Here is a 21,972-nt window from a genome sequence, read left to right on the forward strand (position 1 = left end):
GACCATGACCGGTTTGGAGATGGTGGACACGCCAGGGCCTCGTGGAGGCTGTGGGCTTGGGCAAAATGTCTATGGGGGTTAGTGTAAGAGAGGCCCATGTGAGAACAGGGTGGGATGGCCGGGGCCAGCCAAGGTAGTTGCACACACATGCAAATCCACACCGTGCACATGCTCCCCCAGCCTGTCCCCTCTCCCTGCTGGAGGCCCTGGGGTGTGATTTTCAGCAGAGAGGCGAGAAGCTCATTGGCCACAGTGTGGCCTGAGGCTATAGAAAACACTGGGTGGCTCTAAGAAATCAGACACTTGAGCCAGAGCCTGGTGTATGGGTGTATGGGTGCAGCCACCAGTGTCACTCAGAGAATGCACTTTCAAAGCTCTATCTCAGTGGCCACAGGTGGCATTCAGTGTCCCCTTCCTCTCAGAGCCATCTCTTCTGCCATGGTTACAGTCCCTGGAGAGCAGCATGAAGCGTCTGCTGGTCCTGGAAGGTGGGCACAGAGGCTCTAGGGACCATGGGGTGAGGACCGGTGAGAGTGGCGTCCACGGCCCTGATGTGGCCTGTCTGCTTTGCTCTAACCCACGTGATCGTCTTGGGCAAGACACATCTTATCGGTCCTCAACCCTGCCCAAAACCTTCCCTCAGTCCCCACTGACTCCTGAGTTCATTGGTTTGATTCCCAGACCCTTCATGAGGGTCCCAGCCTTCTTTTTCAGCCTCACCCTCACCCTCCCTGCCCTCCTCACATCACCTAACGTTAGCCTCCAAAATGCCAGGCCTTCTTGCCTTGAAGCCTTTGCAATACTCTCTCCTTCTTCTGCTTCCCCTGCCCAGCCTTGGATTGGGCATCACTGACTCCTGGAAGTCCTCCTTGAGTTTTCCTCTCCATCCTAACACTTCTCTGCAGCACCCGGGCTTCCCCCGTCTCCACCCTGGTAGTGTGGCAGGTACCTGCTCACTGGTCTTTCTTACCCACCTGTCTCGGGCAGGGCCTGTGGCTGTCTACCTAGTGGGGGCTCCCAGTGCCCCACACAGTGCCTGGCATACAGTGAGTGCTCAATAAACATGTGTTGAGTGAATGCCTCAATAGCATGGTAGGAGTGCGGGACAATGCCTGGGGGTAGATCTGGCCCTGAAAATCCCCCTCTGGCAGGTGCTGTTATGGCTGGCATAGGTGCCTGTGTTTCCACCACCTGAAGCCCGCTGGCGGCTGGGCTGACTGCATGAGTGTGTGGCCACTCACGCTTCCTGCTGCAGCACTGACGACAGCTTGCCAGGGGCACACAGGGAGGAGGAGGCTGGACAGGGGAGACAGTATGATGGTGAGAGTGTTGACACGGACCGGACCAGGTGAAGCCAACCAAACAGCAGCCCCTGGTCTTTGAGTCAGTGGCAACCATGATTTCGATATCCCTTATGGCGTTTGTGGCCCAGCTCAGAGGCTCCTTGAGTTGGGAGCTTTGAACCCTTCTGTGCTCTGATTGGGAATGATGGTAGGAACTGCGTGAAGCCTTGACCCTGCCTCAGTCAAACTCAGGTTACCTCCAATCTCACGTTTGCAGCTTCTCCCACATTTTCCTGGACTCTGGGCCGTCGATGAGCACAGTTCCTGAGTCCTGAACACCCACTCTGTGCCCAGCACTCTCACAAGTATTAACTCAGAATGCGTTCTTGCATCACCTCATTTAACGCTCATAATAGGTAGGTGCCACTGGCTTTCCTGTTTTACCAACAAGGCTGCTCGGGCTCAGATGGATGAAGTAACACACGCCCAGAATCACCCAGCCAGTCAGTGGCAGAGCCAGGTCCACACTCAAACAGTCAGACATCTCTCTGTCCCTCCTCGCAGTCTTCACCCTTCCTCCCATCCCCAGGGTCCTGCCCTCCTCACGGTTCCACTCACAGCCCTCTACTCCACAGAAGCGCCTTTAACCTCATTAGAAAGAAGCCTGCCCACAGCACATGGCCTATGCCCGTCTCATAGCAGTATCCTGCCCGGGCAGCTGCTTCTCCTTCTGATGGCGTGGTCCTGGAATACACAAGTGTGCCCATCTCCCCTGTACCCCCTTCAGCTCTGTCCCTCCCTCTCACAAAGAGAGGCACAAGGCATGTGCTCAGTTGATGGCTGTGACATCAGATTTGTTGAGGAAAAGCTACGGATCATCTTGGTGGAGGAGCACTTATGGAGAAGAATGTGGTATTCTGTGCTAGGCTAACTTGGCCCCTGCAAACCAGTTCCTGGCTGAGCTCTTGGGGCAGACATCCCCAGAACAGACAGATTTCTTCCCGTCAGAGCTGCAGGGTTCAGGACTCCCACAGAAGACCAGAGGGGGACCCTCCGAGAGTCTCCTGCCAGAAGTTGCAGCCCTGATGGCATCTGGCTCTGTCTTCACGCCCACTTTCTTTCCCCCAGGCTCTCCTGGATGACCTGAGACACTATCCTGCTCTTCATGCAGGACTGCGATCCATACAGAGAAAATTAATACAAACCACTGGTCAGGCGCTGCTGACTGGGCCTTCCCCAGGCAACCCCTACGACCCTCTGCTGACACGAGCTGCTTCTGCACTGACCCGAGCTTGGCCTCATGGCCACGGGAGCAGAGAAATATTTTGTGTTTCCCTCCATGGGTTCAAAGCTCCATGTCTTCCTCAGGGATTGCCTCTTTCAAAATAGTCTTTGGATTAAGAATAATTAATAAGAAATATACCACTGTTCAACCTCCTGACATCCAAGGAAAACATTTCTAGTTTTTTAATAGCAACCTCCTGGAGATTTCTAGGAATCTCTCATCTCTTCATTTTTTCTGCGGCTGGAAGTCGGCCAGAAATTTCTGGGTATTACACTCTTAGCCAGTGCAGGTGGCCAGTGTCCTAGAAAATGGCACCGGATGTCCTAATGCTGCATTTGATAGTGTTATCACTTCATTTACAGAACCTAATACCTCTCACCTTGCTTTCTACCTTCCTCTACTTTTTCTTGTTAAACCAGAAGCCATTTCCCAGAGTCAAGGCTTTCTGGGGTAGTATAAAGAAATGACTGGATGTGACACAGAGCTCTGGCTCTTCCACAGCATAGCCTTGCAAGTACCCCATTGAAAGTCACCAGCCCATACTAGCCAAGGAGGGTTGGGAGAGTGCCGGGATATTCAATAGGTACACTGTTGCTCGCCCCTAGCATCCCAGGAAATTCACCATGCAACACAGTACTTCAAAACCAGCAGAAACCAAACCCGCACATGCAGATGTCCAGACATGCAGACTGGGGAGGGGGGCTATTCCCAGAAAATGAGATGAGATGACGCTTCTTCCTGCCTCCGCCCTCAGCAGGAGGATTTGGGAAGCAGCAACTCTCCCCACCCCTCCTCGCTGGAATTCCAAGCACGACACACAGGACAGGTGTACCTTTGGGGTGGTGGGCGGGAAGCTCCGTTCAGGGATAGGGGAGCTGGTGGGCTTCCCACTGTGGTTCTTCGCCTCCCAGTCCTCCACTGGACTGCCTGTGTCCCCGGTGCGGGATGGGTGGTTGCCCAGGGCTTCTTCCAGCGCCGAGGGCAGTGGGCGGGTAGGGGTGAGGTCTTGGGTGGGAATGGATGGTGGGGGAGGGATGGGGATGGGAGGTGGAGTGCGTTGCACCCAGGGTGAGGACGAGGCACTCACGTGGCCGGGGGAGGGAAGGACAGGGGGTGCGGGGACCTTGGGGGGTGGGTTGGAAGGTGGAGGGTGGGGCATCACGGGCAAGGCGGAGGGGGTCTTTGGGGGGTAGTAGAACATGTCCAAGGGGATGTCGTCCAGGTCGGTGGTGTGCAGGTGCAGTCCGCCTGCAAAGCGTCTCAGGGGTGGGGCCAAGGGAGACACAGACGGCGGGGGAGGCGGGGGCCCTGTGGTCATCTGGGGGAGCAGCCAGGGAGTTCTGTGACTGTCCACACTGACTCGGGCTCCACCTCACAATACACCGAGCACAGTGCTCTTCTAATCTGTTTCTCTGGCTGCTGGAGACCCACCACCCAAAAACCACGGCCACAGGGGTGCCACCCTTTGCCACCTGGGTGCCCAGCTGAGCCCAAATGTAGGGCATGCCCAAATGCCAGAGAGTCCCAAGTTAGCCATCTGCAAGTGATAAGGTGACCAAAGAATTCATCCTCTAAGCTGGAACACACTTGAGAGCGTAAGGGAACACTCTTGGTTATTATGCCAGGACAACAGGCCTGACTAGGACCATCTCAGAAGAGCTGGGACTTAGTGACCACCCCCAGGATAAGCCCAGAAATAGACACGTCCTCCCTCCCTAAGGGAGGAAAGGGGAGTGGGGTGGTAGGGGTGGACCCTGGAAGCAGGAGAAACACCAGCATGGCCAGTGATGCTTGCAAGTGGCCATCTTGCTTTCTGCTATCCCCAGGGGTCATTCTGAAGGCACAGGAGGGTTTGTGTGGAAAGAAGGACTCTATTACCTCTGAAATCTCATTATCGGCAGAGGAAATCTGCTCAAGGCGCGTCTGACAGAGCCTTTCGACCCAATACTGAATCTTTTCCGATTCCTCAAGGTCTTCCCGTTCTGTCTCAGATACCTGGGACCCAGGACCGGCGCAGACAGGAGAAGACAAGGGTACACACTTGAGTAGAGTGTGGACAGTAATAGCACAGAAGCCCTTCTTAAAAAACCCCAGAGGGCTGCTAGGTGCGCCAGCTACCTAGGAAGAGACTTGGGCTTGCTCCCTCTGGCTCTGGAGGAGGCAGAAACAAGGGAGAGGGGGTGGAGGGGTGGCACATTGATTTCACAGCACTTGTAGGCAAAATGAGAAAAGGAGCTGATGTACTGCGTGGGTCTGGCTGGACCCCATGAACCTGAGGCTCTTAAGGTGCCCAAGAATGGCCCTTTTGTAGTCTCCCAGCACATCCTAAGAGTTTCATTTTCCTCTCCCACCCCCCACCACTGCCTTGTCTTCAGAAGCACAAGTTTAATTTTATTTTTAATTTTGTAGCTAATTTGTTCCTAATGTCAGACCTAATGCATTTCATATTTTCCAGGGCTTCTCTGGTTTTATAATCTAATCAGACTGGCATTCTGATTCATGGAAGCATTAAAAAGAAGCAGGAACAATGATATCTCCTACAGATGGGAAGTTAAGGTCACTGTTTCAACTAGGATAGGAATGGCTCATGCTGTGAGGTTGTTTTGACATGGCTGGAGGGGACCAGACTTAGTACATTCCCAAGATGAAGAGGTCTAGCCTCAGACACACCCTGTGTTGATGGAAGCACCCTTAGACTCACAGGCTGATTAACTGGGGTCTAGCCTCAGACTCACCACCTGCACAAAGGGGCTAACCTTAGACCCATATTCTCAGAGCCAAGCTAGACTGGGGAGATCTGTTTTAGACTCATAACCTGGGTAAAGAGGCCAGACTGCTTCAGACCTGTAGGCAGGTGAGCAGAAGGCTAACTTCAGAGCTACAAGCTAGCCAGAGGGGTTACCCTCAGATTCATACCGTGAGCAGCCTCATAGCCACACCTTAGATAGAAAAGCCTAACCTTAGACTCATACTCTGGTGGAATGAAGTGAAGGGGACAGACTCAGACCTCTAGCTGGAGTGTCAAAGCCTAGCCTGAGACCTATAATCTGGGTTGAAAGGTTAGCCTCAGACCCATATTCTGAGCAAGGAGGCTAGTCTCAATCCCAAACATGCACCTAAACTAGGAACTAACCTCAGACAACCCTAGGCAGGCAGGTGGCATGAACTCACTCTCCAGACCAGGGAGGGAGGGAGGGTGCATCCTACCCTTGGTTTCTAGGGGGAGAATGACTCGGGCAGGTCTCCTGGGATCACAGCAGGGACCCACCCCATTGTGTCCTGGGGATGCTCAGTCAGCCTGTGCGCAGGCCACATACCTCCTGGGCCAGCCGGTTGATCTTAAGCTGTTTTTCCTTCTCCAGCATTTCTTCCTTCTCTTTGTAAAGTTTTTGCTCAAACTCCAGTTCCTTCTTATTCTTTCTCAGCTCCTGCAGGCTGTCATACTTGGCTTTCTTCTTATCTTTTCCTTTCTGAGTAGATGTAGCAATATTTACACAACACAGAGTACAAGTCGTGTTGGCACTAACATGGCACACAAGGCATCCAGGCCTCACTCAGATAATACTGGGCAACCATCCCAGGGTGGGCCCCTTCCCCAGCTCTGCCCCATTGCACTGGACATCGGACCTCAGGTTTAGGACAGGCAGGCCACTGCTACCCATTGTGGAGCAGGAGATGCATTCCCGTCACCAGCCAGGAGAACCGGCTCACTCGTTCACTAGCTATGTGACATTGGTTACGTTCCTTAACCTTTCTGAGCCTGATCTGCCTCATCTCCAAAATGGTGGAAATACCTGTCTTACAGGCTTGCCATCTGGTGCCAAAGAAACAGCATTTATGAAAGAGCCTTGTAAACTTCAAAGTGCTGCATAAATAAAAGGCATTGTTTTATTTCCCAGTATCTGACACAATGTCTTCTGCATCATCTCATGTTCAGATATCAGAGGTGCATCCTGGGAGAGTCTAGAGAAAAATCTAGGAGCACTGGCAAGGCTCATCTGCAGAAACCCTCTGTCCTGAGCTAGAGGGGATAGGAGTCACACTCGGACCTGGGGCTTAGAGCCAGGAACATTAGATTTTGCCCCAATGCTTCAGTTTTAGACCACGTCTAGAGAGTCTAAACCCACAGTTCCCACTGGGCTGAGCCCTCAGCTGAGAACTAGCCAGAACCTGCAGGACTGGGAGAGGGGGTTGGGGGATGGCCCAACTGCTTTGCACTGGCCAGTAGGACTTGTGAGGATTTCGGGAGGGAGATGAAGAGCAGACATTGGACTCATAGAGCCTGCTTTCCCAGTTGCTTCTCTAACGGGGTTGCAGGGAAGCCAGGGCCAAGGAAGGAAGAGAATGAGCATTTATGGGCTATCCATAGGTCAAGAGACTTGCATCCATGACCTTCTATGCAAGCATCCCCATTCTTTGATGAGCAGCTGAGGCTCAGAGAGGTGAAGTCCCCTGCCCGATGTCGGACATCTAGCAAGTGATGGTGCCAGGATTTGAACCCGAGTCTTCTGGGTCCCACAGCTTTTCTACTGTGCCCTGATGAGCTGGGGGTAAAGGGGCCACAGCAGGAGGTCTTGTCAGTCCCATCAGGCACAGCACAGAGAACAGAGCTAGCACTCAGGAGAGGAAGGCAAAGAGTCAACACTCTCGGCTATTTTGGGGGCAAGGAGGAGAACCCTGTTCACCGAGCTCACTCCTACTCCCAACAAGCCTTCTTAGGGCCTGTTCTTGAATTTTCCAAATCATCTCAGCATCCAGGGCCAGGAATGAGGAACAGCGTTCCCCAGCAATGGACATACAACCTTCATTCCCAGCTGGGAGGGCTTGGCGGGTCATGCTGGAACTCTGATGGACTCACCCTATCTCCCTTCCTAAAGACAACCTCCACCTCTGTGCACTGAAATGCGCTTTGGAAATGGTCACCTCTGAGACCCACTTCCGGAGCAGTCTATGAGCCTCTTGAGAAAATGGTTTACACTGCATCAGAGTCCTGCTTGTTTCCCTGCCTACCCTGTTCACTGGTTTCTAACACAGTTGTCATATGAATCCCTGCCATCGTGGTACAGATTCAGACAGCAATTCCCCAAGTGGAGTCAGAAACATTCTAAAGGCAGCTTGCTAGAATAAGGGCATGGCCTCTCCCAAGGACCACCAGGATAGGAATGACCATTCTGTTGGCTTTTAAAAAAGTGACCAGTGCTAAGATTTTAGAGCCAGGGTTCCAGGATGGGGCAGGCAGACAGTGGTTTCCATCTCATCTCCAAGAAAGTCACTTCTGCTTACATATGTAGAGGACAAGGTGCCCCATAGTGTTGCCCACTGATATGACCAGCCCCTCATACAGCTCACTTAGCTGTATGTGAGTCCGTCTCCCCTGCCAGACAGTGAGATCCTGCAAACAGGGCTGGTCTGCAAGAATGACTCAAGCACTTCTGGTGAAAGGGCTTAGTTAGAACCGTGAATCCTTGGCTGAGTGTGGTGGCTCATGCCTGTAATCCCAGCACTTTGGGAGGCCAAGGCAGGAAGATTGCTTGAGCCCAGGAGTTTGAGGTCGGTCTAGACAGCATAACAAGACCTTGTCTCTACAAAAAATAAAAATAAAAAATTTAGTTGAATGTGGTGGCACGCACCTGTGGTCCCAGATACTCAGAAAGCTGAGGTGGAAGGATAACCTGAGCCCAGGAGTTCAAGGCTAGGTGAGCCGTGACAGTTCCACTGCACTCTAGCCTGGGTGACAGAGTGAGACCCTGACTCAAGGGGAAAAAAAGGAACCATGAAGTCTTCAAGCCTTGGCACAGACTATATGGGGCCATAGGCCTGGGGACCTGCAGCCCCAGAGGGACTTACTGCCAATGTTAGAACAGAAGACACTACATCTTTATCTTTTTAAATAAGGGGAATTTGTGCTTTGATGATCATGGTCATGGACACTCACTCATATTTCTTGGGGACGTAGTGTTTCAGCTGCTGGAAAACAAAACAATTCACATGGCTCTGGAAATAATTATAATGGATCTTCAGAGCCAGAATAAGGGACAGGATTCCATTGTCCTTTTAACTCAGCCACATTCATGGCAATCTCTCTCTTGGCCCAAACTGAGAGGAGAAGCAGAGGGAGTGACTGTGTCCTTGCTTCTACCTGGAAGCAATTTTTCTCTCTTTAGGAAATAAAAATGAGAACCACAATGCCTGCTGTTTCTGGAATGACTGGACTAAGGAACAGAGGAAAAGCAGCCCACCTTCTCACTACCTACAATCTCCAGGGATGTGTTTTCTGATCAGGGTATGTGTGTGTGGAGAAGATTCTAGTTCTTTTACATTTACATGTCATTAGTGCCTGAAAAAGATCAGACCTGTGTCCTTTTCTTACTATTTTTTTCAGTAAAATCCTATGTGTGATTGTGTGTGTGTGTTTCGTCCTCTCTTGTTGAGTTCTAGTAGAGGTAATCTGTAGAGAAGAATTATAAACCTAACCCAATGAGACATGCTAAGCCACAGAACCAGCCTGGCAATGAAAAAGACAGTCTCATGAGACCAAGTCCTTTCTGAGGCCATGACAGCATGGGAAGGGATCCCCTGAGGAGCTCTGTTCTAAGTTTATTCAATGCTGCACAAATCATGTTCCCAGGTAAACATGTTCACCTCTGTCGGGAAAAATATTGCTGTCTGTTATCTTAACAGTCACGTGCTAAAGGAAGGGGATGAGTTTCCCAGCACAGCTAATATCTCCACTTTATAGGCAGGGAGAAGTTACATATCATCAAGGTCCCCCAGCTGCCAGTGCTTTGGTTTCTGGGGGACGGACATTTTGCCAGAAAGAGCCAGTCGAGGGATAACATCCAATTTAGCTCTCCCAGATTTATGCTGATGCCTGACTTCCAAATACCAAGTCATCTCAAATGTCCAATTACAGATATTAACAGCAGTGTTTTCATAATCAAATGTCCAAGTGATTTAGAAAGACAAAGGACAAGAGTGTTTTATGGGGCCTAGAGATACTGTAATAAGATTTAGAGAGAAAATTAAAGGCCCAAGAGACCAGAAAAACGCATTATCCTGGGTACATGCAGAGTTATTTCCAGGCAAGGGCTGTGATTGGTGTGACTCTGTCCCCACCCAGGCAGCAAATTCCCGCCTGGGCAGCTGGTCTGTGTTAGGCACAATCAATCTAATAACCTGCATTGTGTACATCTACCCTGATACTTCACTCTGTCTGACTCCATGCTTCTGGTCTTGCCCTCTAGTTCTACTTGACAGAGAGACAAAACAGAAGCTTCCTGCCCCTGTCCTGTTGCCCACCAGGGCAGATCTCATGCCGTGAATGCTTCCCCCCATGATGCCTCTGCCATGATGCACCCTGCCATTTGATGCCAGCCTGACACAGAGATGCAGATGGGGTTAGCCCTCCAAGTGTACGGGACAGGTCACACCGTTTAGAGTTGACAGGTCAAGAAACATTTGGAGAAGGTGAAAACCCACAGCAAACTCAGCAGCAAACCGGCATGGAACTAAGTCCCGTCCTACCTTCCGGATGGTTGGGAATTTGCCATCATAACGATAAAACCACCCAAAGGCTATGAGAATGGAGAGAACGAAATGGTAAGACATAATCCAGCTCTCAACCGGAGCGTCCACGGGTAGCGGCTGGGCTCCTGAGGAAAGCGATCAGATCCAACAGCAAGACTGCACCCTTTGTCCGCCTCTCTGCTTACCTGGCCTCACCTGGGTTGCCAAGTAGGCCCAAGACCACCTGAGAAAAGCCCCAATTCCCAGACTCTGGGTCACTCTCAAATGCCTCTCCCCGGGACACTGGCTTCAGAAGTCAGCGCCAGAAAATCAAAGAGAAAATCCCCGTGGAAGGATGAGCACTTCCAAACCACAGCCACTGTCTCCAAACACAAAGCCCTGTTGAAAGAGAACGAGGCCTCTCTACCCGATGTCTGGTCCCTCCATCCAAGAAATGGCTCAGGACAAAAGAGAGCCTGGGCCTCTGCCTAGAACTGCTGTTAGACAGAACAAAAATGTCTTGTCTCATAGTTCAGGCCAAACCCTCTGCTTTCAACACTGAAAGAGAAGGCAGTGGCTGGGCCAGATCTGGGAAGGACAGCTCTGGCAGCAGTGGGCAGTACCCTCAGCAAAATGTATCCAGGGCCCCAGGCTCTTCCTTCCCCAGGCAACAGTTTGACCGAAATACCCCAAATCTAAAGCTCCTTGGGGCTGGGGGTGATGGCTTAAATAATTGCCTACCCTTGACCAGATCGAGTGCTGTAACAGGCTGCCGAAAGACAGACACTAACTCCTTGGCTGCTGGATCAGGGAGTCCTGGGGGAGAGGTCAGAGCAGCAGTGGGGGGACTTGGATATGAGCAGTATCTGCACATTTGAATCTGTGGCTCAGTTGGTGTGCACCAGCTGATCTACCAGCCTCGCCGAGCCCTGTCCTCAAGGTTTAGAGTACAGGGCTTGTGCCAAGCCTGGAGGAGCTCATGGATTCCAGGGGTCCCCACCACGTGCTGGCTCCATGGAGCTGCATGACTGCTGTTGGGAGGAGGCGGGCAGGGCAAGCAGAGCAGCCAGGCCAGGCGGCGAAGCGGGGGTGCAAACCTGCCGTCCCTGCTCCTCCGTGCCTCTGTCCAGGGTGTCTGCCGGCTCAAGTTCGGGTTCCACTCCCCCATCATCTACCCAGGAAAAGAGGAGGGGGCTGGTGAACCAAGACAGACTCGGAGACCGAGAGGCTTCCCAGGAGCCTGGGGACCAGTGACTAGCTTCCTCCAGCAGAGCTGTGCGGTCAGGGCAGGGCCAGGGCTCAGGAGCCCAGAGCAAATGAAGCAGCACTTACAACCTTGGTAGCTCCAGTTTTTCTGTCTGTACAATGGGGTAGTAACAGGGGCCTCTGATCTGATGGTAGCAGGAGTAACTTTGCGGGGCGTTAGGCTAAAGGCTGGTGGTGGTGGTAGGGGTGGGGATATTTGGGTGTTATACATGTTTGAGGGCCGGAGCTTACAGTGGGAGAGAAGATCGTCCTGCCTCTGCTTACTGCCCTTGCCTGGAGCTCGGATCCCAAAGGATATCTGAGCAGTATGGGGTCCTGAGGAGCTGAAGAGACCCCAAAGGGGGTGTGTGTGGGTTAGGGAGACATGAATTTTTATGTAATGTGGAGAGAAGAGCAAACCACTCCAGTAGTTTCCAGCCTAGACTCGGGCCTCCCTGGGACTCTAGAAGGTAGAATATGAGTCTGCTTATGAGCTGCTTTTTAATATTTCAAAAGTTTTGAAGAACTTGCCCACAGGTCTCTGCAAAGGCTATATATTAATTTCCACTGCTCTTGACTCAAATTACATGTATCCAGCAGTGGATTACTGATGCACCCTTGCTAACAAGAGGGACTTGCTAATAAAAATACAGGAATGCAAATGATTACTTAACAATGTGGTAGGAAAAAAACCTTTAACTTCCAAACCATGGTATCTATTGTGGTCGGAGGGGGGAAGGTTATTGATGGAGCCCTGGATGGGGAGAGAAGGTTGAAGATTTCTCGTTTAAACCTCTTCATCTCTCAAGAATCCTTCCAACTCTGGATCCTTAATAAAGACCCCCATCCCCCATTCCCACCCTGTTGCCTAGTCTAAAGAAAGGTCTCAGGTAGTGCCTCTGTGGCAGTGTCCTGGCCTCGAGGGCGGGTGCAGCAGAATGTTCTGCTGGCTCAGCCATGAATAGGTGGGCAGAAGGAATAATAGTCTCCTGAGGCAGACAAAGATGGATGGAGACAGTCCCATGCATACCCTTAGGATGACTGACTTCATTTTCCAGGTGAAGGATGCTCCACACTTTCCTGTTTGTCAAGAAATGCGGGGCGGGCTGGGCAAGGTGCCTCAGCCTGTAATCCCAGCACTTTGAGAGGCCAAGGCAAGAGGATTGCCTGAGCCCGGGGTGTTCAAGACCAGCCTGGGCAACTCGGTGAGACTTCGTCTCCACAATAAATCAAAAAATTAGCCAGGCATGGTGGTGTGCATCTGTAGTTCCAGCTACTTGGAAGGCGAAAGTCTAAGTGGCCTGTGATCCTACTTGGAGGCAGAAGGATCACCTAAGCCCAGCAGGTTGATGTTGCGGTGGCCGTGAGCCTGCCACTGCACTCCAGCCTGGGCGACAGAGTAAGACTCCAATTCAAAAAAAGGAAAAGAAGTGCAGGCCCCACCCCTGCAGGCACGGGAGGTTGAGTGAGGTGTAACCCCTTGGCTAACCAGGTCCTAGAGTTGAAGGGTGGTCAGGGAGGAACTAGCTGGGACCTGGGCCTGCAGGCTGCACATAGCCCAGATGGTTCCAGCATCTGGGAATGGGGAGAGAGGCAGGCACAGAGCTGGCAGAGACCTCACTGCACTCCTGACTTAGGTCCAAATTAGAATTAAATTGTGGCACACACAGAGATGGATGGAGACAGCAGCTGCACTTTGAGGCACCGCCTCAGAGAACATTTATCTTGTGCAAAGGCAAAGTTCTTGCTCCTTTTATTCAAGGAGTTTGATTCGGTTAAAAAGCACTAAATAAATAGCAAGTTAGTGAAGGGGTTTTTATTTTCCATAGTTCCTGAGAGTGTGTGTTTGCTGTGTAGCCGAGACCCAGTTTCTAGGAAGGTATTGAATTGACAAGGATTACTTTCACGAGAAGCAATTAAAATCGATTTCTCTCCTTCTGAAGCTCCTATTTCACTCATAAGAGCAAATTAGCTGCCCGTCTAAAACACGGATTATTCACTGGAAATTCAGCTCCAACCACATCCTCAACTAATACGGAATGTCATGAAGGGAGGGAGCTGATGAGAGAGTGCTTTGTCCTTCCAAGAGGACCAGGGGATGACACTGTCCTGTTGCCAGGAAGGAATGTGTTGGGAGCTATTTGCCCTGCACCAGAGAGGAGTGAAATAGTACCACCCAGATGCTCGGCACCTCTTCCTTGGTCTAAGTGGCCTGTGTGGGTGAGTTGATGACCTTGTGGGGCTCAGGTATGTCCCAAAGTTGGGGACAGGGCATCCCAAATGACAAACAAGATGAGGGCTCTTGGTCCTTGAGTCTGAATTCACCCCTTCTCTAAAGGTTCCCAGGTCAGCTGAGTACAATTAACTGGAGCAGATTCAGGTCTGTACCAGTTATAAATCAAAACCTCTGTAAAGAGGGAATCAACTCTACAGCCTTGCTCTCGGAGCCCCTACCAGCCCACCGATGAAGCACTGAGACCGAGATCTTCGTTGTCCTCGGCAGGGTGGGCTGCCTCTTGAAGAGACATCTGGAGATGGGGTTTAGAAGGTGGACAGGAAATGGATGCAGGAGGCCTGGCGGAGGCTGGAGGTGAGGACACAGGACAGATGAAGAGAAGAGATGGCCAGAGCTGCAGGAGCTGGGGTCCCAGGAGGGCACCACAGGGTGCCTTGGATGGACCTCTCAGTCCTGTCTCTGCTTCCACCTTGGAGTGGCCACAGGAACTGGGGGCACTTCAGGCCCACTCCTCCCATAGCTGCCTATCAACCTTGGACCACCAGGGCCCTTCCTAATGCAAGCTCCTTCCTCTCTTGCTGCTGGCTTCACCCCAGGCCCAGCTCAGAACCAAGCAGGAGGAAACAGCATCCCAGACACTAGGACAGTAATCCCACGAGCGTTAGTTCCGCTTTTGCCACGGCCCTTGTCCCCTCCTTGGCTGCCCGGCAGGATGCCTGTGTTGCGGAGGCCTGTGTGAAGCCAGTCCCCGGACAAGGACGGCAGACAGATCCCTCCCCATCCCGACCCAGGGGCAGAGGCCCCAACACACAGCTCCCCTTCCATGAAGGACCTGAAGCCCAGAGTGTCATGGGCTAGCCACTGGGAAGGTAGTAGTGAGTAGGAGGAGGCCAGCATTCCCATCGAGCCCTCTCAGCCTTCCTCTGTGCAGGGTACATACACTTTGGCTTGCGAAGGGGGACAGGGTGCACCTCAGCCGTGATGGTTTTAGGCAGGAGTAGCTGCTCCTTTGAGCCCCAGTCTTCTTCCCACTGCTTCTTAAATCTTTCTTCCTCTTCCACGATCCTGAAATGAGACCCCATGCCTGTGGTTAGAGCCAGAACCTGAACTCCCATCAGCTCAGGGAGAAGTTCATACTCCCAGCTATTGTGAATCCAGCAAGGTCCCTGGGCCAGCACTCTACACGGAGTGTGGACACCACCTTGAGATTACACAAGACCATGTTTGGGCTCCTCTAACACGATGGGCTTTGCTAGGATTAGGAGATGGCTACAAATCAGGGAGGACCCACCAGGGGGGCGGGTAAGCTGATTGTGGAGGTAGCCTCTAGCTGGTCACACTTCTGGGAGCACACTGGTGTCCATGCACAAACACGCATGTGCTCACACACACACACTGCACTGATGTACTCACTGTTCCATCTCCTTCCGGTATCTCTCATTCTCCTCAGCTGCCTTCTGGGCTATTTCCTTCCTCCTTCTGAAATGCAAATTCAGGTTGGCATGCTTGAGTCTATGCAGAAGTTAACTCTTCCTTATGGCTAATTCCTGATGTGAGAAAAGTGTTTTTTGTTGTTGTTGTTGTTTGTTTGTTTTTTGATTGGGATCTCACTCTGTTGCCCAGGCTGGAATGCAGTATCACAATAATCATGGCTCACTGCAGCCTCAACTTCCTGGGCTCAGGCAATCCTGCCTCAGCCTCCCAAATAGCTGGGACTACAGACAGGCACCACTGTGCCTGGCTAATTCTGTAATTTTGTTTTTTGTAGAGACGAAGTCTTGCTATATTGCCCAGGCTGGTCTTGATCTCCTAGCCTCAAGCAATTCTTCCTTTGCCTCTCAAAGTAGAGAAAGGTTTTACATGCTTTTTTCTCAGGCTCTTTTCTAAGAATGCCTAGACCAGCTTTGAGTTTTGAGGAAATTAACCAACAAAAGTCTGGACCCTGTGCTCTCGTGTGGTTCTCTCTGGCATTGCTGAGCACAGACTCTGAGCTTCGGGAGCCAGGAGGCAGGTCCATGTGAGGACCACACCCCACACATCCTGCTCCAAAGACTTCCATGAAGTCACTGATGACATGCTGGGCCTGGATGATCTGGGGCTGCTAAGTAAGTAGGATTTTCAAGGCCAGTTCTGCATGGGGGAGGATGGGGGGGACAGGAGATCCTTCCTTTCCTAGATACCTTAAGTGCCTAGAATGCATCTGGACCTGGATTTTGACAGTGCTTTTTATTTATAAATTGCTCACCCCATTTATTCTCTTAGTCCCTCATTTCAACCCCTGTGGGGCGGGGGTTGTTATCACTCCAAGCAGGTGGCCCTATGGGGACTGCCAGGTTCTTGAGCCAGATTGCCTGGGCATGAATCTTGGCTTGGCCATGTGTGACTTTGGACACAAGTGGTTTTCCCCCTCTGAGCCTGTCTCTTCACCTGTAAATGGGGCTAATAGCATCTACCTCCCAGGGCTATGAGGGAATTAAATTAAAGATACACAAAAGCCGGGCATGGTGGCTCAAGCCTGAAATTCCAGTACTTTGGGAGGCCAAGGCGAGAGGATTGCCTGAGTCCAGGGGTCCAAGACCAGCCTGGGTGACTTGGTGAGACCTTGTCTCTACAATAAATCAAAAAAGTAGCCTGGCATGGTGGCATGCACCTGGCATTCCAGCTACTTGGAAAGCTGAGGCAGAAGGATCACCTGAACCCAGCAGATTGAGGCTGCGGTGGCCATGAGTGAGCCACGGCACTCCAGCCTGGGTGACAGAGTGAGACTCTGACTCAAAAACAAACAAACAAAAAAACATAAGGCCCTGATACAACACCAGCCCCACGGTAGGCACTTGACACGTCTGTTATGGCTGTCGGGATCCTTATTTTCCACCATCTTGGAATCCTGGGAACTGGGGGGCTCTTCTCAGCAAGGAGGAAGGGGCCTGGTGGTCTGAGGCAGAGGATGAATATCCTGACCCACCAGGACCCACTTGATCCAAGGACAGGCCCTGGGGAAGAGGACGCAGTCGCCCTGGCGCGCAGAGGGCAGGAAGGGGAGTCGTGCAGTAGGGAGGCGTCAGGCGGGCAGCAGGGCTGGCTACACTCACTGCCTCTCCATCTCCTGCTGCTCCTGCAGGATCTTGTTGGACTCCATGGCCAGCCGCTTCTGCATTAGGAGCTCCTGCCGCTGCAGCTCGCGTTGCCGCACCTCCTCCAGCCGCTCTCGCTCCGTCATGAACAGCTCCCGGCCCTCAGGGGGAAAAGAGGCCCTTGCTCAGCCACTGGGAACATGGGGGCCACTGCCACAGCCTTGGGGGCTGAGACGCGGCTGTCTCCTCAGCACCACCGGGCAATGTGGCCCCTGCGGTGTCTGAGTCAAACTTCTCCTTGCAGGGCCGAAGTCCACTCCCTCTGTTCCACTGGAGCTTCAGGGAAGGAGACCCCTTGGCCTTTCCTGGGAGTTTGTGGCAGAGACCAGGGCTCAGGGAGCTTGGGGCTGGAGGTCAGGGGTTATGGGGGCCCGCCAGCTCATTCTGGACTCACAGCTCCAGCCACGATGGAGATGGTCAGGCTGCGGCTACTCTTCAGCACGTTCACGGCCTGTGGGGACAGGAGGACAGTGGGCTGAGCCTGACAGGCCGGCGCAGCCCAGGCAGAGCACAGACGGTCTCGGGCACCATAGCAGCAGGGTTGAGGAGTGGAATGGAGAGGTGACAGGGACCCTCCACATCTCACCTCTTTGTGGTCCAGGTTGGAGAAGTCGATGCCATTGACTTCGACAATCTGGTCCCCTGTCTGGGGGAGAAATGGAGAAAGGTGAGTGTGTTTGCAGTATTCAAACACTCACTCATCTGCAGGACGGGCTTCCCCAGGGGTCTAGGATCAGGCGCTGGGTCTTCAAATGGCTGCATCTCAACTCTTCCTATGAGCAGAACAGATGGAAAGCCCTGATGGGGCCCTGGGGAGGGGGGTCTCAGGCTCACCCTGGCATTCCTCTACCCCATAACTATTGTATCAGCGATCAAATATTACACCATTAGAGGTTCATTTCTTTGGCAAAATTGATGACATTTGCTTTAGAAATCTGTAGATAAAGGAACCTTTGGGCTTCTCAAACAGCAGAGGCAGTGTTGAATCACCTTCACAATAGAATAACTAAAACTCATTGATCACTTACTGTGTGCCTGGCACAGTCTAACATATGCATTAGTTAATTTAATTCACATGCCAACCCTAGAAGGAAAACTCTGTTATCCCCATTTAACAGATGAGGAAACTGAAGCACAGAGAAATTCAGTATCTTGTCCAAAGAAGAGGTTAAGAGTCCCTCTCTGGCATCAGACCACCTAGGTTTGAATCCCAGCCATATCATACATGATCTTGGGGGAAAAAAATCACATACTTTCTCTGGGTCTCAGAGAGAATAAATTCCCTCATTTCACCCCCCCTGGGGTGGGGGTAGTTATCACCCCATCTGCTAAGTGGGGATAACAAAAGTGCCTAATCTTCAGGGTTCTTGTGATATGTAAAGGGTGTAGAATGATGTCTGGTACAAGTTGTCACTCACTGCATGTTAATTCCATGATCACTATCATGACATTCCCAAGCTCAGGACCAATGACTTTCAGAGCTGGAGAAGATGCAAAGGAGTCGAACGTCCCCACTCTGTGAAGCCTTCCCTCGGTGGGGGGTGGGTAAGAGTCATCACTCAGTGACCACCGGGAGAGGGCTATGTGGGAAGGCACATGCCTCCACCACTGTGGGACCACAGCCCACCCTGCCCCCACATGCTCCCAAGGGGTTGGCCCAGGGTCGCTCACCTCCAGCCCCACCTCGGCAGACAGGGAGCCAGGCTTCACGTGGCTGATGAAGATGCCAGGTTTCTGGATGGGGCCGCTGGAAATGCTGTGGGAGGCGGGGAATGTGGTGAGGCCCTGTCTTCACCACCCATTCCTGCAGCATTTGCTGTTCCTCAGTGCCCTGCCCCCTCTGCCCATTGCCCGGTGCTTACAACACAGGCTTCCCATGAGCCCCGAATCTAAGATATACTATGTGCCTGGCACAGTTCCAGCACTGTCTACCTCCTCAGCCTCTGTTTTCCCATCTACCCTCATTTCCACTGCTACCCTGGACAACAGCCCCAGAAAATGCTTTGCAACTCCCCCTACCCAGCCCCTCACCCAACATACTGCAAATGCTGTTTCTGCTCTCTTTCTAGCTCTTTCCTGTTTATTCCTTAAGACTCAAAGTCTATCTCCTCTATGAGGTTTTCACCAGACCCCTTATTCTATCCCAAGACTAAATTAGTTGCTCCATTCTTGGTGTGCCTATAACATCCACCACAAGGATGGCGCTTGTACTGTTATCCTTACTGCCTAGACCTGTGGCAGACATCACTAATTGATCACAGCACTCTTTCCCACCAAATTAGGAAGCAGCTTTAGAATCCTTTTCAAAAGAGTACCTCAGGCAGCCACTACTAAGTGACTAGAAATGGCACAGATAGGAAACCTATTTGCCAGCCCTAACCCATAATGTAGCTCCTTGTCATCCTGTATTAAAACTATTTATGTGGTTGACTTCTATATTAGGCTGTCATCTCCTAGAAAGGAGAGACATTTTATCACTTATGCTTGGCACAAAAGTGTTGAATAAATGTGAATGAAAAGAAATATTAAGAACAACTTAAATAAGAATAGCAAATATTTACCAACTGCTTAATACCTACCAGGCTTTAAGCCTGGAGTTTTATTTTCTCCACAACCACTGTGTAATGTGGGAATTATTACCCTCAACTTAAGAGAGAGAAACGGAGACTCAGGGTGGTTAAGTAACCGGTCCAAGGTTTGAGAGCTCATAAGTGGCCGAACAATGCTAGAACTGGGATCTGAGTGATTATAGAACCCACATGTTTAACAAGAACACCCTGTGTGGCCTAGTGTGTGTTTGGAATTCCCTGACCGCCCCTCAAGAAAGCCTACAAGGTAATAAGTGACAAGGGATCTGTGGCAAAGATGACCAGCCAAACAAGCCTCTTTTGCAGTGACTCAAGGGCCCACCAAAGGAACATGGCTCTGTGTCTGGGCCTCAATTTTCTCATCTGTAAAATGGGACCTGTTAGAATTGTCCTTTTGGTCCTGCAGGGCTGCTGTGAGGCTCACAGGAGAAATCAGGCATCAAATGTGTCATTACCAGTGGGTAAGTCACATCACTGGCGGGCAAGTGTCTCCTCAGAAGCAGCAGTGAGGAAGGGGAAAGGTGTGGCCTGCTGGAGTCTATGGGCCATGAACGACCTTAGGATGTGCCTATACCCACCTGCAGCCAAGGCCCCGGGAGCCCACCAGGCTGATGAAGACCTTCTTCTCCTTGTTTTCCCGATTCCCAGGGGAGCTCACACTGCCTCGCCCGCCCTGGAAGAGAGACAGAGGCAGGGTCGCTGGGTGTCCACATGTGTGCAAGTGGCATATCGGCATGGCCATTCTGTCCCTGGGATGCGTCTGCCCAGTCTGGCCTGGCTGAGGGCCCACTGCCCCACAGGGGTGTGCTGGATGTCTTGGGGGCCCATGTGAAACCCCTGAGAGCATGTCCCCAGAGCAAACCCTCCCTTCAAGACCTGATACCTCTCCTTGAAGACCACCCTCCCAAACCCACCACAGGTGGTCCTGGCGCTTACCCCAGATTCTGATACAAACTGATCCACATACTGCCATTTGAGGGGCTCGTCGGGAGAGCTGACGGGAAGGGAGATAGATGAAAGGTTGTTAGCAAGAGACGTTGGCAGGACCAGGCCCTAAGTCCAGACCAGTCATATCCAGAGCTTCCCACCTCCACTGGCCCAGGGACAGCACTGGCATGTTGGTAGCCAGACCTCAGGCGGACACCAGGACTCCAGGGCTCACAGGGGAGAATCGACTTGCACAAGAGGGCCTTACTTACCTCTTCACAGGGATCAGGCCAATGTCTGCAGGAGAGAGGCAGGGAGTTAGTATGGTTCCCTCTTCCCCAGAGGTTGGCACTCCCGCTGTCTGCCCCACCCCACCATGGAGCCCTCCCCACCCCACCAGGACCTCACTCACGTCTCACTTTGATGGACACAGTCTTCTTGGTTCGAATGAGGTTGATGACCTCCTCATGGGTACAGGAGGAGATGGAATAGCCATTAATCCGAACGATCTCATCCCCTACCTTGAAAGCATGGAGAGGGGATGGGGACCAGGAAGAGGGTGTGGCAGTGGCTGAGAAGGCTCACGCCGCACGCTCCCCGCCTACTCTCCAGAAAAAGGGAATGGTAGCCATGCCATCCCCTAGAGTAAACCTGGACGTGTGCCCTAGTACCCTGTCACAACCAGCCCAAGATAGAAATTTCTAAGCAGTCTTTCTCCCCCGTTTTACAGATGAAAAAACCAAGAGTGAGGGATACAGTGAGTGGTAGCAGGGCTAGGAGTAGAACCCGGACCCTGTGCCCTCACTCTGGTACCCCTTCACCCCACTGGCTCTGGGATCCATGCAAGGGGTGGCCTTGCACCCAGCTTGAAGTCGCTCATGCCTGGACTTTGTCCCACCTGCCCCTAGGAAGCGGGTTCCCCCGTCTCTGTTAACCATCGAGACACCGTAACTGAGTCGGGGTGGGACCTTCCGTGACTCCTGACCCGAGCTCACATCACCGACACACACATGATCTCTTTTTTTCCACTCTGAGGAAACTTGATGAACATTTTAACTCTGCCACGGCCCTGACCTCTGAATTTCTATTCTGTGAGCAAGCAGAGAACAGTGAATGAGCACAGGGCTTGGGCATCAGAAGTCCTGGGCGCATGTTCCTTCTTTTATGCTTGCTGACTACATGCCTTGGGCAAGTCTCTAAACCTCTCTGAACCTCAGTTTTCCTCATCTATAAAATGGGGAATACTGTGGTTGCTGTGAGAATTAAGTGAACTTGTGTGTGCAAAGCCAGCCAGTGTGGGGCATCCAGTAAGTGCTCAAGTGATAGCTGCAATCGCTATCATTAGTTAGGTCTGAACCCTAAGTACTTTGCTTGGATCCCTCTTTTCAGGGCTTAGGCCAGAGAGGACGGGGAGATGGGACTCTGGGGTCTGCGGGGCCAGCCCTGGATACAGATACATGAGAGAGTGTCACAGAGGGTGGGAGATCGCCCCCTGCTGGGCACTATGGCTCCACCAGGCACCTCGGCCCTGGGGATCAATTCTGAAGCTCCTCAATTAACAACCACAGGGTTGCAAAGCAGAGACTGGATCCAAGACCAGTGCAAGTCAGCTGGGGGCTTAATTCAAGCCACACATGCTAACCTTGTGGAGACTTGCTGTCCGTGTGAGGATGCACGCTGGACTCCTTATGGGCCCGGGGGATAGGGGTTGGGTGGGCACACAGTCTCTGAGGAGTCCTGGGGCAACTCCCACCCTCTGCGACACTCT

The 21,972-nt window shown here is 52.1% G+C and overlaps 1 protein-coding gene across 2 annotated transcripts in view; it reads right to left on the reverse strand.

Moving 5' to 3' along the window:
• The window catches only part of USH1C (USH1 protein network component harmonin), a 48,679-nt gene that overhangs the window by 11,021 nt on the left and 15,686 nt on the right, over positions 1-21,972 (reverse strand). Inside the window, exons 5-15 of one of the 2 annotated variants that reach the window (XM_008071835.1) lie at positions 20,617-20,725; positions 20,477-20,501; positions 20,214-20,271; positions 19,856-19,950; positions 18,361-18,445; positions 17,276-17,335; positions 17,084-17,140; positions 16,648-16,790; positions 14,969-15,034; positions 14,496-14,620; positions 11,172-11,245 (exon numbers count right to left, since the gene is read on the reverse strand). In XM_008071835.1, the coding sequence (XP_008070026.1) occupies positions 11,172-11,245; positions 14,496-14,620; positions 14,969-15,034; positions 16,648-16,790; positions 17,084-17,140; positions 17,276-17,335; positions 18,361-18,445; positions 19,856-19,950; positions 20,214-20,271; positions 20,477-20,501; positions 20,617-20,725 (897 nt within the window). The remainder of the gene's footprint in view (positions 1-11,171; positions 11,246-14,495; positions 14,621-14,968; positions 15,035-16,647; positions 16,791-17,083; positions 17,141-17,275; positions 17,336-18,360; positions 18,446-19,855; positions 19,951-20,213; positions 20,272-20,476; positions 20,502-20,616; positions 20,726-21,972) is intronic. The other variant, XM_021719482.1, reaches the window with a different exon arrangement.

This window comes from Carlito syrichta, unplaced genomic scaffold, assembly GCF_000164805.1.
Source record: "Carlito syrichta isolate Samal-C Ts95f unplaced genomic scaffold, Tarsius_syrichta-2.0.1 Scaffold314760, whole genome shotgun sequence".
Lineage (NCBI taxonomy): Eukaryota > Metazoa > Chordata > Mammalia > Primates > Tarsiidae > Carlito > Carlito syrichta.